Source organism: Myiozetetes cayanensis, unplaced genomic scaffold (genome assembly GCF_022539395.1).
Source record: "Myiozetetes cayanensis isolate MyiCay16 unplaced genomic scaffold, myiCay2020 scf9, whole genome shotgun sequence".
Classification (NCBI taxonomy): Eukaryota; Metazoa; Chordata; class Aves; order Passeriformes; family Tyrannidae; genus Myiozetetes; species Myiozetetes cayanensis.
Genome location: NW_026088185.1, coordinates 26222821 through 26237393, shown reverse-complemented (window position 1 = coordinate 26237393; position 14573 = coordinate 26222821). Strand labels below are relative to the sequence as shown.

General features: G+C 35.9%; 1 protein-coding gene across 1 annotated transcript in view; it reads right to left on the bottom strand.

Annotated features, from left to right (window-relative positions):
• Nucleotides 1-1645: 1645 nt before the first annotated feature.
• The window catches only part of PTPN4 (protein tyrosine phosphatase non-receptor type 4), a 111111-nt gene continuing 98183 nt past the window's right edge, over nucleotides 1646-14573 (bottom strand). Inside the window, exons 25-27 of the mRNA XM_050339554.1 lie at nucleotides 13617-13765; nucleotides 10722-10857; nucleotides 1646-8243 (exon numbers count right to left, since the gene is read on the bottom strand). Coding sequence (XP_050195511.1) covers nucleotides 8157-8243; nucleotides 10722-10857; nucleotides 13617-13765 — 372 coding nt within the window. The 3' untranslated portion in view covers nucleotides 1646-8156. The remainder of the gene's footprint in view (nucleotides 8244-10721; nucleotides 10858-13616; nucleotides 13766-14573) is intronic.

Below are 14573 nucleotides of genomic sequence, written 5' to 3'. Positions count from 1 at the left end.
ACATAACAGTCTGGGAAAGCAGAGACTTTGGCTAATGATAACACAGCATTTTCTATGCTCAGCTCTGAATCCCGGGCTGAGATAATCAGTCACTTACCTGACACGCAGAGGAGCTGGCATAATGAAACCCCCATTATTAGGATGCCATGGCACAATCAGCTCCAGTTACCTTCATGTCATCTGCTGAAATGGGGGGAAAAAACCTTCCAGGTAATTGCCCACAATTTGCTGAGAAAGCAACAGGCTGATTTTCATGTTAAATATCTGTGTTGACAGCTGAGCAATCCTCCCGCCCCAAGCAGGAGCAAGGCAAGCTTAGGGGAAAGGTGTGATTCAGGTTTGTGCCTGATTATTTATTCAAGAACATAAATCACAAAACAGGAGGAATTTAGGTACTTTCTATCAGAGTCTTTTGCTTGCTCCTGGCAGTCTGTCATGAAATACATGTGGGAGCTTGCAATAAAGTTCCCAAAGAAGCCATACAAAATCTTACTATATTTAATGTGGAAAAAATAATTTATCTTTGTGATTTCTGATGAATTCTCGGGGTAGATCAACTAACTGATTGTTTGGATGTCAAGCTGCTTAGTTTGTAGTGGCAATCTGTCAGGTAAATAAATGAGAGTTCTCCATGCTATTACATCTACATGATTTCACATTTTCCTATTAGAAAAAGAATTCTGGAGAGTTCCCTGATTCTTGGAGGTTGTTCCTAAATTTTCTTACCATCTTCAACCAACTATTTCCTCAAATTGAGCTTCTTTCCACTCTGTCACTCACAAGCTCCCATGTTGCCACCAAGAACTCCCATTATTTCCTTCCTGTAGCTTCAGCAACACAGAAACTTCTGCTCATTTTTGTGCTTCTTACTTCACACCAGCCTCTTGCTACTCTTTGTGTAATTACAGTCTACTCCTTCCTCACTGCTACTCAGATTCAGTCCAGTACATGCACATTCAGCTGTGGTATCTCTGACTTGTCTTCTATCCAGTCTTCCCATGCCAAGTTTAAACAAACCTCTTCCTACTGAATGCCACTTTTCCGTTTTTCTCCTTGAAATGCTTTCCCATTAGTTTATCTTTTTGTACTTCAAACACCTTCTCCTCACAGTCAAGTCCTACATTAATCAGTGAAATTTAGAACATACAGGGATCTCCTGGATGCCCATCCTTCCTGAGATTTTTGTCTTGCCTCTTAAGTCCTCTCATCATCTTTTCCCACTTTTACTTTGAACCATCCCCTCACTTTTTGGCAGCAAATATTTCATCACAAGCTTCCATCTGGAATTTTTGTTCTTTGCATCAGCATTCCTCATACCATCAATTCTGGGATCAGACTATAATCTCTATTGAACACTGTCTCCAAATCACTCACTGTATAAAAGGTAATTAAAAACTTTTTCTTCCATCAGAGAAAAACTTTCAGTATAAAATTTCATGGGGAAAAACGTGGGCTGACACTGTAACCAAAGAATTTAATTCCTGATAATTTAGCATCCTCTTCTAGTCCTCTATCCATAGGGATGTATTTATGACATACAATGTCAAGAAGTAAAATACGATGTGAACATTACCTGGCATCAGACACGTATACAGGTAGCACAGCAAACCCATGTGTAGACCAGCAAGAAAATCACACAAAAGAATTAAACTTTAAATTACTAAAGCACATCTTTATTTTGCAATTAAACAATTAAGATCCACAAGTAAACTATATATATATTTTCAAGTCTGTACCTAGACAACTATTTGTCAACTGAAATTAAATATATCCACAAAATATGCATAACAGCATTTTTTCACATAATAGAATGAAATTTTACTTAAGACTAAAACAAGACTTGTTAAATGTTAATTAGCATATTTATCCTGGGAACTGCTGGTTTTCGGTAGAAGTTAGTGTATCATTTTAATGGCAAGAAATTTCATTTTATCAAAATGAGGACAAATACATAAGGCCCTTTAAAGCATACAGTAGCTGCAGTGACAAAAGCTGAATTTATTTTCACATTGTCCAGTGTTGACCAATTTCAAGTTTCCATCGTTTTCCATCAACACCCTAGCTGTTTAGCCAAGATGGTGCATTTAAGTTGTTGGTTTGTTTTTTTTTTCCTCCCCCTCATGTGCTTTTAAACAAATTTATAGGCAAAAGTCTACTTATGGGAAGAACCTTTGCATCCCCCCAGCATTAATAAAGATACACAAGAGTTAGTCCAAACAACAAAAGAGCTATACAACTCTGAGATGATTTACTCCACACTTGCAGTCCATCATTCACCAGTATGAAACTGAGATGAAATTTGACAACTGAAAGCCGCAGCTGGAAATGCAAATTAATTACCAGAAGTAACTAGCAAATATATTGCCACCATCTGATTGTTAATAATGATCTAAATAATATTCTTCCCTTTGTATTTATACATAGTATAGCACCTGTTACAGAAAAAAAACCCCAAACCTTACACAAACAGCCCTGCCAAACTGACTGGTTAAAATGGGATCACTGGTAAATGAAGCAAACCAAATGGAAAACAAATCTGGATACACTGGATAAGATAAAACCTTCACTCTCTTACCTTAATTTTCCTGTAAGATTATTATGGGTTGTTACTGTGGTGCCCCAATGTACCAAGATAATCTGCACTGGATCATTTATAGTCTAGTCTTTGTGGATATATTCTAGTTAAAGAAAACAACAGCTCAATGTAAACTGTTTAACCCTTTCACTCATGTCTCAGGCCCCTGGCCTAGGTGTAAAAGGGTGACTTCTTTAAACTTTGTTGTGCATTATCTTTAGTTACTAAAATTCAAATAAGTTAAGTAAAAAAAAAAAAAAATACTGATTTCCAGGTAATTGATCTAAATGTTAAAAATAATGCTTAGCAGAAACATTTACAGTAAACATAGCTAATTTGCAGCTCGCTGAGAGAGATCACAGAGATAGATTTACAAGTACCCTGTAGGCTTCTATTTGCACCTTTTTTTTTTTCCTTTCCCTCCCACCCCCCCAAATGCAGGCTTCATATTCTTTTTAAGACAGGAAAACTGAGATGATAGAATTACCTTATTAATATCTATTTCTGAAAGTCCCTCAGAAACACACGAACAATAAACAAGAAATGGCTGGAATAACAGAAAGCATTAGTACCAGGGTGTAATCCAAATCATCTCTGCCCAGAAACCCATCAAGCATCTCTCTCCAACCCCAATTTATTTTGTCCAATAGTTCAGTCAGTAGTAAGCATGAAATAAAGTGCTACTATTCAAACATCAAAACACTTTGAGAAAGATTACTCTTTAAAATGTGTAAGCTTGCTAAATACGAAATACCACAACCAACAAGCTGTCAGCCAGTCCACAGAAACATAGTTGATGCTACAGCACACCAGAATCAGAGATATTTGAGTGACCTTTTCTTAAATGATGCTACTAATCAAAAAGTTTAAATTTTTAAAATTGAAAACTTTAGAATTTTTTTGGAAAGAGATTTATGTCTCCTTTTTTTCCACTGAGCACTCAATGAGCAAAACATGCCAAAGCCAGTAGCCAGAGTTTACAGCTTTATACACCAGATCAAAATTTGTAGCTGGAGAAGCCCTATGAACTGAAAAGATGGACACTTGTAGGAGCAACAAGTACAGAGACAAAATTTCCCAGTGATATAGAACTGGCCTCCTTTGCAGACTGCTAAACAAACAAGTGAGTTTCAATTTCTAACTGCAGTGGGATAAGAGAGACTGGACAGAACAGTTACACTGAAACAAACCAACCATTTCCCCCTTCTAACAGCTTCCCAATCACCACTAATTATAAATCCCCACAATTTCATGCAAGATCCACAGCTAATCAATAAATATGTTCTTATCAGATTTTAATACTGGATTGAAGTGCTAAAATTAGCAATGGGACAGAGCTTTTCCAGTCTTGAGACAAAAGATGGGTACTAAACTTGTCAAATACACCCAACCCAGCCAACCGGGGACATGAGATGTGAGCTACAAAAAAAGACTGCAACTGACCCTAGACAGCACTATTCCTGTACTTGCTGGAAGTCTAAATAAGGAAAATTTTCATTTGGACCACAGCCAAATCCCTCCCTTTATCCTCAGGGCTGAGGGGCTTGAAGATTGCCTGCATAGTGGCTCTATAGTCAAAACTACAGCACATGTATAGGGCAACCCACTTTCACTTGGAAATTGGTGGATCTGTCAAGTTTTTCATGCTCATGCGAATTCCCTGAGCCATCAAACATCCCCCACACACCTGCACACACACTGCATAAGCATAAAAGTATCACATAATTCAGCTCCACAGCGTACCTGGAGCTCCAACACCTCTAATCCACACCTTCCCTCCTTCCTGTCTCCCTGGGCCGTGCAACTGCAGCAGGTCCGTTGCACTTTGGCCCATCCATGGGTACCACGATGCTTTTTGGAAGGTCTCCATGGAAAGTTGCCAGCTACACAAGTTCCATAACCAACTCCTCATGCTCCTTAATCTCCCAACTGCTTTCTCACCCTTTCTTTAATAGATAGCATGCCAGACTGTAATCAGATATTCTAGAAGTGTTATTGCTTTATCTATATGGCATATAAGCTTTCAAGATTTAACAGAGAAATGTGGAAGAAATGTCAGTGAGCATTAAATGTAGAGAGAAAAAAACCCAGGCTCTCTCTTTTTCATAACTGGGAGAGAATAGATAAAAATAAAAGACATAAAAGCAGTATTTTACTGTTTAAGACTTGCAAGTCATTGAAAATACCAAATGCTTCCAAATTCAGGATGAATTAATTCTTCAGCTCTCTGTTATCTGGGATGTCCAAAGGAGTATTTCTAAAAGTGGACCGGCTGACAATATGTAGGTGGTTTATTAAACAATACCTGCATCTTATTTCATATTTAGCAAAAATAAAAAATGCCCCCAAAACAATCAAAAGCTCCCCCTAAAGCCCCTTATCTTTCTGCTAAAAAAACCCCTTCAAATCCACTTTGAACAAGAGATGGTAGTGGTAGTTTTCAATCTGAACCTAAAAGGAAAAAACCAAAAGTCTTAACATTTCACATTGGCACAAAATTGTCATAATATTGCTCTTATTTACAATGAAAACTACTTTTTTTTTCCTTTTTAACTGGATTTGTATCATGGAAGTGTTACAAACATACTCTTTCCCACACCCACCCAACATTTTCCTAATCAAATGGTATGAAAATAATTATTCATAAAATCCAACAGTCATAACACCAATCACATATAGGTCTATAAGTCATTATGTCTGTAAGATACATTCATATTTTGTACAGCATGAAACATACAAAAACTTCTTTAAAAAACTCTTAAGGATGATACAGATCTTCATAACCCAAAGTAAAATACTAAGCAGTTTTGCTTTTTTTGGCCATATAAAAATATTTTAAAGGCCATTTATACCACAACAGGTAGAAACATTTAAATACTTGATTTATGGTGCAGAAAGGCTTCAGTGCTATTCTCTTTCCTAATCAGTTTTTGGTTACCATTATCCTGGCTTTGGAGAAGCCAAAAAGCCACTGAGTCCACTGATGGCCAATTAATTAAGAACAGGTACTTTGTTCCAATTTTTTCCCCAGTGTAACTAGTTAATACAATACAAGTCAGTGCAGAGGAAGATTCTGAAGAGACCTATTATTCCTGCCCGTGTCTGTAATCAAAACAGTAATGACAGATGACCAATACATATCCCACACTTAATTGTGGTATAAATGGGACTTTTGAACTTGAACTGCTTTGGCAACTTTACATAAGAATATTTAAATGTGTGACATACCAACACTATATAATGTTGCTATAAACTCCATTTCTGATTTCCCTCAGAATAACAGGTCAAGTGCTATTTTTGTTTACAACTTAACTAGGAAGAAAATTTCTTTCAATATAATGGATGAATTATTTTCCTTTTTAGAGATTAACTGCTGAATTTTATATAATCTTCTAAATAGCCAGCAACTCAGCTAATAACCTCATCACATGGAAGTTACAGGAGAATTCTAAAAAAGAATTTTCTTTTGTTGCAAATGGCTTAAAATATAACTGTGATTAAAGCTACCATGTTACTCTTTTTCCGTTTATCAGATCCAGAGATTCTTGTAAAATTTTTCACTGAGGGATAATATTGACTTAAGCATCAAATCTAGAAATATAAGTAACAGGGCCACAGCCCTCCTAATATTATTTTGTTTTCTAAAAATATTTAAAACTCTATCTTCCATTTGGCATTGTGGCTCATGTTTATTACTAAGTCATAAGCCAGGATTTCACTTTGCCTGAATCCCTTTTCACTTTACAGTTCATAGCTGATCTGTTTCAAATGTCCATAGAACACAGTATATTATACAATATAATTCTTCAATAGTTAAAAATTATTTAGCGTAGAACTTTCCACTTTAATTCTATGCTCTATATAGCTTACAACAAAATTTACTGGATAAACATTTTCAGGAAACCAATACAATAAATTAAAACTTTTAAATAGAGGGCACAAAGTTATGTTGTTACAGGGCAGTCAAAGAAGTGACTGATTTTTTTCTTACAGTATATTACACTGGATACCTTGCTTCTGACTTGGTTTCTCCTATACTGGAAAAATATTAAAAAACAGGGACATTTATGCGTCTTTAGAATGAGCTCAGATACTGTATCAGACAGACATTTCTCACAAATCTTCTACCTACTTAAATAAGAAGCAACCCATACCAACTGGAACAATTTTGCACAAGCATAACAGAAGGCGACTGGAGTCTTCATGAAATCAAAATTAAGTTCTGGGATAACTTCATAGTGTTCTCCTCCCCACCCTCCCCCACCAAATTAAGAAAAAAATAAAAGGCAGACCTGTACGAACATGGCTTGAAATCAACTATGAGGACTTAACACATTAGTTAGCAGAGAATGGAATTAAATCACATCTGATTGTAAGTTCAACTTAATTATCAGTGCTATTAAAGAGTTATGTCTAATTGAGTAAGACAGCTATTCTCAATAAAAGGATAAAACAAAGTATCAGCTTCTAATGACCTACCAGCATTTCATAGTCAGATGCTAGTAAGTTACTAGTTGGAAGGAATGAAGGAATGTGTCAGATTTTTCACATAATTACAACACAGCAGCATACAATGCTCATTCATTAAGTTGGCAGAGGTGCTTTGGCTATGGAGAGTAGCACACAGTTAATTGTATAAGGAAAGAGGGAATGGTATTTCCATGACCCCTTGCGGTAACACGCTCCAAGCACCAAGGGCCGTTTTTAAAATCTGAACCCATTAAGATAAATATGACAGGACAATACCACCCCCACGGAATCATGAGTGCCTTTCACTGGATGTATGCTGTAAGTCTCAAGGCACTTAAGGGGTTAAGACATAATGCATGCACTAGTTCCCATCACGTAATCTTAAGTCACATGAACCAGAATACACCAGTGTATGACACACAAGCTGTGTCAAAGAAATGCTGTTTATTTATATGTTGGGGTTTTTTAAAATTTTTATTGTTATTATTTTGTACAAGATGCTGGTAAGTGGGCATTATGCAGCTACTGCTGGGTTAACACAGACGCCAGCTCTCCTCTAACAACCAGTAAGGGTGTAGGACAATGTGTGCTGCATCGGTAGGCAGTGTATATCTATCTAGTATTGGCAATATTGCTAATGTTGTAAAAAACAAAACAGTGAGAGTCTGTACATAGTAAATAAACCTAGCACTGGAAAAAGACCATGGCTTAGTGTATTTTTTCATTTGTTTTTCATTTTAAGAGACATGGGTGTAAAACAGAGTGAAGTAATTCCAAGCCTTGTTTGTAGCAATTCAACCAGAAGCGCAGTATATGGCACTACAATGAAATATCGTAGATTACCCTGAACACAATTAGTTCTTTCAGTTCATGGTTTGTTCGGAGCAAATCACGAAAATAAAGTCTTCAAACAGATGAAGGTTAGAAGAGTTTCAGAGACTGATTTTGTTTCAACGTAAAGTGCAACAGTGCTGAAGTTTTCAAAGTCCTTTGTCAATTCTTTGCTGTACTTCACTATCATTTCCTGTAAGCAGTATTATGGCACAAAGAATGCTGCCAGTTCATTATAGAGGACAGGATTCCTCAATTGATATCATAGGTTTTTTGCTCTTTACTTATGCAGTGATGCTTGTAAAGGTTTAATAAATCCTTCTTCATACACCTTCAAAATAGCTTCACATACAAATCTGTACTGACTCTGAAAAGGAAAGCAGACTCAGTAAATAGGAAAGAAATGTAACTGAAAAATGTCACTGGGAAGCAGAAAAGGCCTCTAAGATTTCCCCATCCCATTCTCTTGACAGACTTGAACTGTGCTTCAAAGTTAGTTTAGGAAACAATACAACAGGAACTTCTTATCAGAGCATTTTGTTTCTCAACAGAAGAATAGGATGAATGGCACTTTGAAATATATGCCAAAAGTCATACCCACAAACCCAGTACTATTATTACAACATCATCTATTTAGTAATTTTCTGTTCTGTATTTCCTTGCTGAAGTTTCACTGACCTGATGTTTCCACGCCCTTGGATTTAGAAACTATAGTTTCAAAGTGCTTTTTCATACTTACATTGATTCTGGCATGTTACTAGCACCTCCCTCTCAGAATTTGATAAAAAAGAAAACTGTTTTATGTTTTAGAAAGCCAGAACTCCTGTTTCTTAACATTATATAATGTCTAACTCTTCAATGCATTCAAGTCTAGCACTGACATACACAGAGGCCACTAACACTTAGTTTTAAACAAGCAGTAGTTAAAAAACTCAAAGAGTAATCAAATGAGAATATAATGAAAACAAAAAATAAATGCAAAGCACCAAAACTAACTCTGAATCCTGCACAATGTGTGTGTATATATATATATATATATGTATTTCTGGGTCAGAACATCAGCACACCTGCCTTGTCAGAACAGTCCTCTCTATGCAGTAATTAGTGATGGCAGATCTTAAATGGGAACATTAGCATATTTAGCACTAGAATCATTATTCACTGTACTGTCGCATGTATACTAAATAGTTACATTTATATACACTTTGTAAAATCTGTGTGTTTCCCGCAGTGCTCCCGAAGGAGCCTGAGCTCGCCTCCCACAGCGCCCTCGTGCGGACACCGAGGGAATCCTGCAGGACACACGAACCCATCGGAACAGCTCATGTTTATGAAATCTTAAAAAAAAAAAAAAAAAAAATTCTTTTATTACCCCTTCTCCCTCTCATGCACTAAACACTTGTTTTTCACTGAGTCTTGAAAATTTTGGTTTCTCTAAGAAAAATGAGGAGACCAGATGAATTTTAGCACATCCTGTGAAAAAAGTTAAAACCCTTACCATGGCAAATCCTACCTTTACTAAGAAAACTTTCTTCCTACACATGCTACAGACATAGCTATTCATACAGTAGAATTATCACAAACAGCAAGAGCCATCCTTTATTATTTTTCATGTATGATCACGTTCCTCATCCTTCCTGTGCTACCCGAATAATACAACTTTTTTCTTAGTGAATACTGGACCATGAATTCAGCAGCACTGAATGATGGATGACCTAGAAATGGAGACATATATATACTTTTTTTGAGTCTCAGTACTCTCTGAAGAACACAGAAGGTTTATTCAAATTTGATTAGAGGAACAGCAGTAAGGACATGAAATTACTACAGAAACTACCTTCAGGTAATTGTGATTTGATACTGGATCTAATGCCTTTTCTCCTTCAACACACTTTCTGTTTAAATAGTACATATGAGAGTAAAACCATGAAATTGATCACTCATTCAAAAAAAACCAAACAAAAAACCTGGGTCAAAGACTGAAACAACCAAAGCTCCAAATCTTTTTTTTTTCTTTTTTTTCCTTCTGAAAGGCGATACAATTCAACCTTTTGACCCTTGTTAGATATTTTCTAAAAATGTAAACACAAACTGCTCTCAGAGATGAGCAATACCTGACTAGTACAAATAAGAAGTTTCTAGATTTGCTCTAAACTTTTGAAGATATGAAATATAATATATGAAAGCAACATCAGAATTATCTCAAAAAATTCAGATATTATAGATGCAGGAAAAATTTTGGTATCTTAAGATACATCAACAAGAAAGCCCCAAAGGAATCTTGGTAGCAAGGTACTTCGTTTTTAGACTAAATACACTTGGAATTACTTTGATATATCTTGCATCAGATTTAATTTTAATGATTTTTAAAAACATTATTTCTCTGATTATTTCCCTTTGAGTCAGCACAGGGCACAGTTTAGGCTTGTTTCTACTATAACTAAGGCAACATAAAATCACTGAATTTCATCACTGAAGGTTTTTCTTGCGTGTCTTAGATCTTTCTGTGTTTAGCTTTTATGCTGCTGCCAGGCATTAGGCTCCTGCTTTCCCCACTGTGTGACTTTTACACTGCTGAAAATTGACCTTTTTTGTTATTAATTGCCAGGTATCCCTGAAATAGCTGCTGGGTTTTTTTTCAAGTTTTTTCTATAGAAATTTAGATAATTGTTCCTTTCCAACAGCCTTAACAATTTCTTCCTGCCTGAGCTAAGGCTAGAGCTACACTGGCTAAAGGTGATCTCTGCCATATGATCAAGAGCAACTATATTAAACATCCATCTAATATGGCTAGATCATAGGAAATTACTGTTCTGCAACACAAAACCGCAAGGATGATACTCACAGGCGTTTGGATCATCATGGCTCTTTGATCTCTCATGGTTCTCACAATATCCAGTGGATAAACAGGCTGGTTGCACTCAATGAGACACATGGCTGTCTCCATAGTGATCAGAACCCCTGTCCGTCCAATCCCAGCACTGGAAACAGCAACAACAAAACAGAATGGAAAATGAAACAAAGTGTGTCCAGTACAGTTCATACTTAAAGACCTTCCTTCTCATGGATTCTCGGGATTGATCACTGTGATAAAATCATGTTCATGTTCTTGTAGTGATCCACACCCTCCTATTTCAGAATAAGGAAAAGAACAGTTACTAGAAACCTCTGTAAGATGACAATATTTCTTAGTATTAAAAAGTACAATAGAGATCCAACTTGTATAGATTGAAAAGGAATACACAGTAGCAATCCCTTCAAGACAAGAAGTACCATAACACACACATCTCAAAATGGCAAAACTGTTTAGACAGTTTACAATCATATTTAGACTAAAAATAAAACAAATCTAAAGATTTATCTCAATTGTTTTATATATACATAAACTTTTCCACAAGCAGCAAGTCCTAAAGACCGAATATTTAGCCATAAAATTGATAATCAAATTCAAATTTTCTAAATTCATGTTGCACTTTTGAAATATTAAACCAGTGTTTCTCTATATTGGAGTATAGGACCAAATATATATTTTTAAATGCCAGCATTATCTCAACTCATACAACTAATAATTCCGTCAATAAATGAAAGCATTTGCTTCTAAATTAGTTAATATAAACATTCCAAACTTGCAAAGTTAATTGTTCTGATATTGAAGCATAATTTAAAATTAAGTCTGGCCAAAGTACTGTTCAAATCTTTGTCCAGGAGGTGGCATTAAAGCTACTGTATATTACAATGATGTCATGAGAATTTTAGGACAAGATGTAAATGTGCTGGTTATATAAAGTGATTCAAGAGCATTTTATATTCCTAGAATTTATACATACAGAATTTATACGCAGAATGCTTTATCAAATCTGAACAGGAACAGTTATGTCAAAGAACCCAATGAGTCACTTTAGAACTTCAAAAGATTCCAAGAAGGGCAACAACAATGATGAAAATGTGATAGTTTCCCTATGATAAATACTAGGTAGGATAGCACTCTTCAGCTTGGAAAAATAAATCATTGACTGATGGAGGAGAACGTGAGACAGGACATGAAAATCATGAAGGGCACGGACAGGACGGGTGCCTCACCATCTCACATAGAACAAGAATTAGAAACTGTTCAAGAAAACTAGTAAGACCCTGTAAAAATAAAAATAACCACATGACACAATCTAGAAACTAGTGTTTTATGTAGCCCAATGTTACAAACGTCTTTCAGATTCCTTAAGGGTTTTGTTGCCTTACAATCTCTGTGGGTTTGGACTGTTTACTTCTTAAATTATTCCTGTACAAAAGCTACTCTCTACTGGCTACTTGGATTCCTCACACCTAAAGCTGGTGGCTTAGTTCTGAAAACAAATTTCACTGCACTAATGCCTTGTCCAATTATATTGAATAGATGCTAAAAATAGTGTGCATGCACCATATGGAGGAACACCTGGGCTCCTTCTGCTTGACTCTCTCCTGGAATTTGGTTATACTTCCCAAGAGCCATCAAGTCGGGCCAATTAAGTCAATTATGTTGAACTGTGATATTCCATCTCTTTTCTTTTGTGAAACATAAAACTTCTAACAAGTTTCAATTATACATTGAAATTATCAGTGTGGAGCTGAACTGGGACCTCCTTGAGATGAATGAAACTGTTCCTACTCTCCTACTCTTGTTGTTCCAGTTTCTCTGCAGATGGCACACTTTGTAACATAGAAGTTGTGTTTGGCTGCTATTGTCGCTATTTTTTCACAACCGTATTAACAAAAAGTGTATCAATAATAGAAACTAAGAAACAACATCAATTAAGACAGTGTCATTCTGGTACTAGTTTGTCTAGTCAGTGAGATTCACTCTGAATCACCTAAAGCAGAAGAGAGCAAACCCAATGAAATACAATTTCTTATACACAAAGTGTTAAAAAGAGAAAACCTTTTTCTCTCATGTTCTTCAATAAATGTCTAATTTACTTGTAGTCTTTAAATTACACCTCTCAGCTTCTTTCTGAAACAAGAATGATGCACTTCCAGCTCAGAACACTGTCTAGGGAGTATTCAGGAATATAGAGGTCTAATATTATCCATAGAACTGTTCACCAAGAATTGTGATAGCACATGTTCATTTGAAAGGAGTTGGCATTATGCATTACTCTAGTTCACTAATTAGGTATTTTAAATGATTAAGATTTTGAAATCCACTATAGGAAGGTAGAATGCTATTAAAAACTATTTCACAAAAGCAAACCTCACATTTCACGTGCACATAAAGATCTGAGTAACAGTTATTTTAATTCATGACAAAAGTAAATTGTTGAGAAAAATGGCTCAATATATGCATCAAAAGATCATGTAGGCTAAGACTGAAGACTTGGGAAAAAATATCTTTTAATTGATCATTGCATAAACAACCCACATTTTCCACTATGAATCATTTATACTGCTATTTTGGAGCTTTGTAGAATAGGAACTTATTTCTCGTGGTTACCAAGTACCTTTTGCCATTATGTAGACTGTTAACACAGACATTTATACTGTAAACAAAACAAAACACCCCAGCAAAATCTCTGCACAGATCAATGCATGTAGATACTCAAAATTTTGCTTATTGAAACATGATTACCACGTTAAATAATTATTTTAATTTCAATGTTGAGTTTTTCTGTCATTCCCAAAGCAGATACAATTTATTTCAACAACAAAGTATTTGATGACAAATAAGTTCAGTTTGATGATTTCATAAAGTCGGAAAAAAAATCGATACCTGCAGTGAACAACAACAGGTTCTTCTCTGCCAGCCCTCTTCTTTCGCACTAGACACACAAAATCTAGGAAATCACTGGAATCATCAGGAACCCCATGATCAGGCCATGCTATATACTGGATTTGGGTTAGCTGTCGGCTTTCCTCTTTCTAAGCAGAAACAGAAAGTTTATTCCAGGGTAATTCAGGTGCCATTTAAAAAAAAACCCAAACCAAACCAAACCAAAAAAACCACAAAAAAAACCCAAACCAAACCAAAACAAACAAACACATCCAAAACAAATTATTAAAAAAAAAAATCAATAGCACTTTTATAGTAATTTTTACCCATAATAAAAGTGGCTTCAGGCAACTAGCAGCACTTTATTAACCATCAGTCATTCTGAATTTTATACATTTTTGTTTTCTTAAAACCAAAAAAGGCAATCCACAAATGTTTACATCTTCAAGGTTAAAAATTACTTGCCATGTAATAGCAAAGTGGTTCAAGGATGCCAACAATATAATTGAACACTAGATGTACAAGAAGGTGCTCAAATTCTGAGCAAACCAAATTTAACAGAAAGAGGTACTATCTAGATCAAATGACAGAACTTGGGGCAGTGAGGGGAGAGGCAGGACCTTCAGACGTAAAAGCTTTCCTTCAGACCCTGTGTGAACAGCAGCATTGTTCTGGCTTTATCTGCACCTCTTATTTTTACCCTGTATACTATGCCTAAGATGCAGAATGACTTTGTTTTCCATTCCCTCATGCTCTTGCTCTAATATCACAAATATAATCAGTGGGCCTCTGCTTAGTGCAGGGGACAGGCTGGACAACCAGAGTAAGAGCAGCATTTCAAAGAGCAGGAGTTACTGCACTGAAAATAGCCTTTAGACACTGAATCATTTACAGAGGTTCCACTGCTGATAACAGATGAGTAATTATCTCAACAGGACACAGGACAGGAATTTTAAC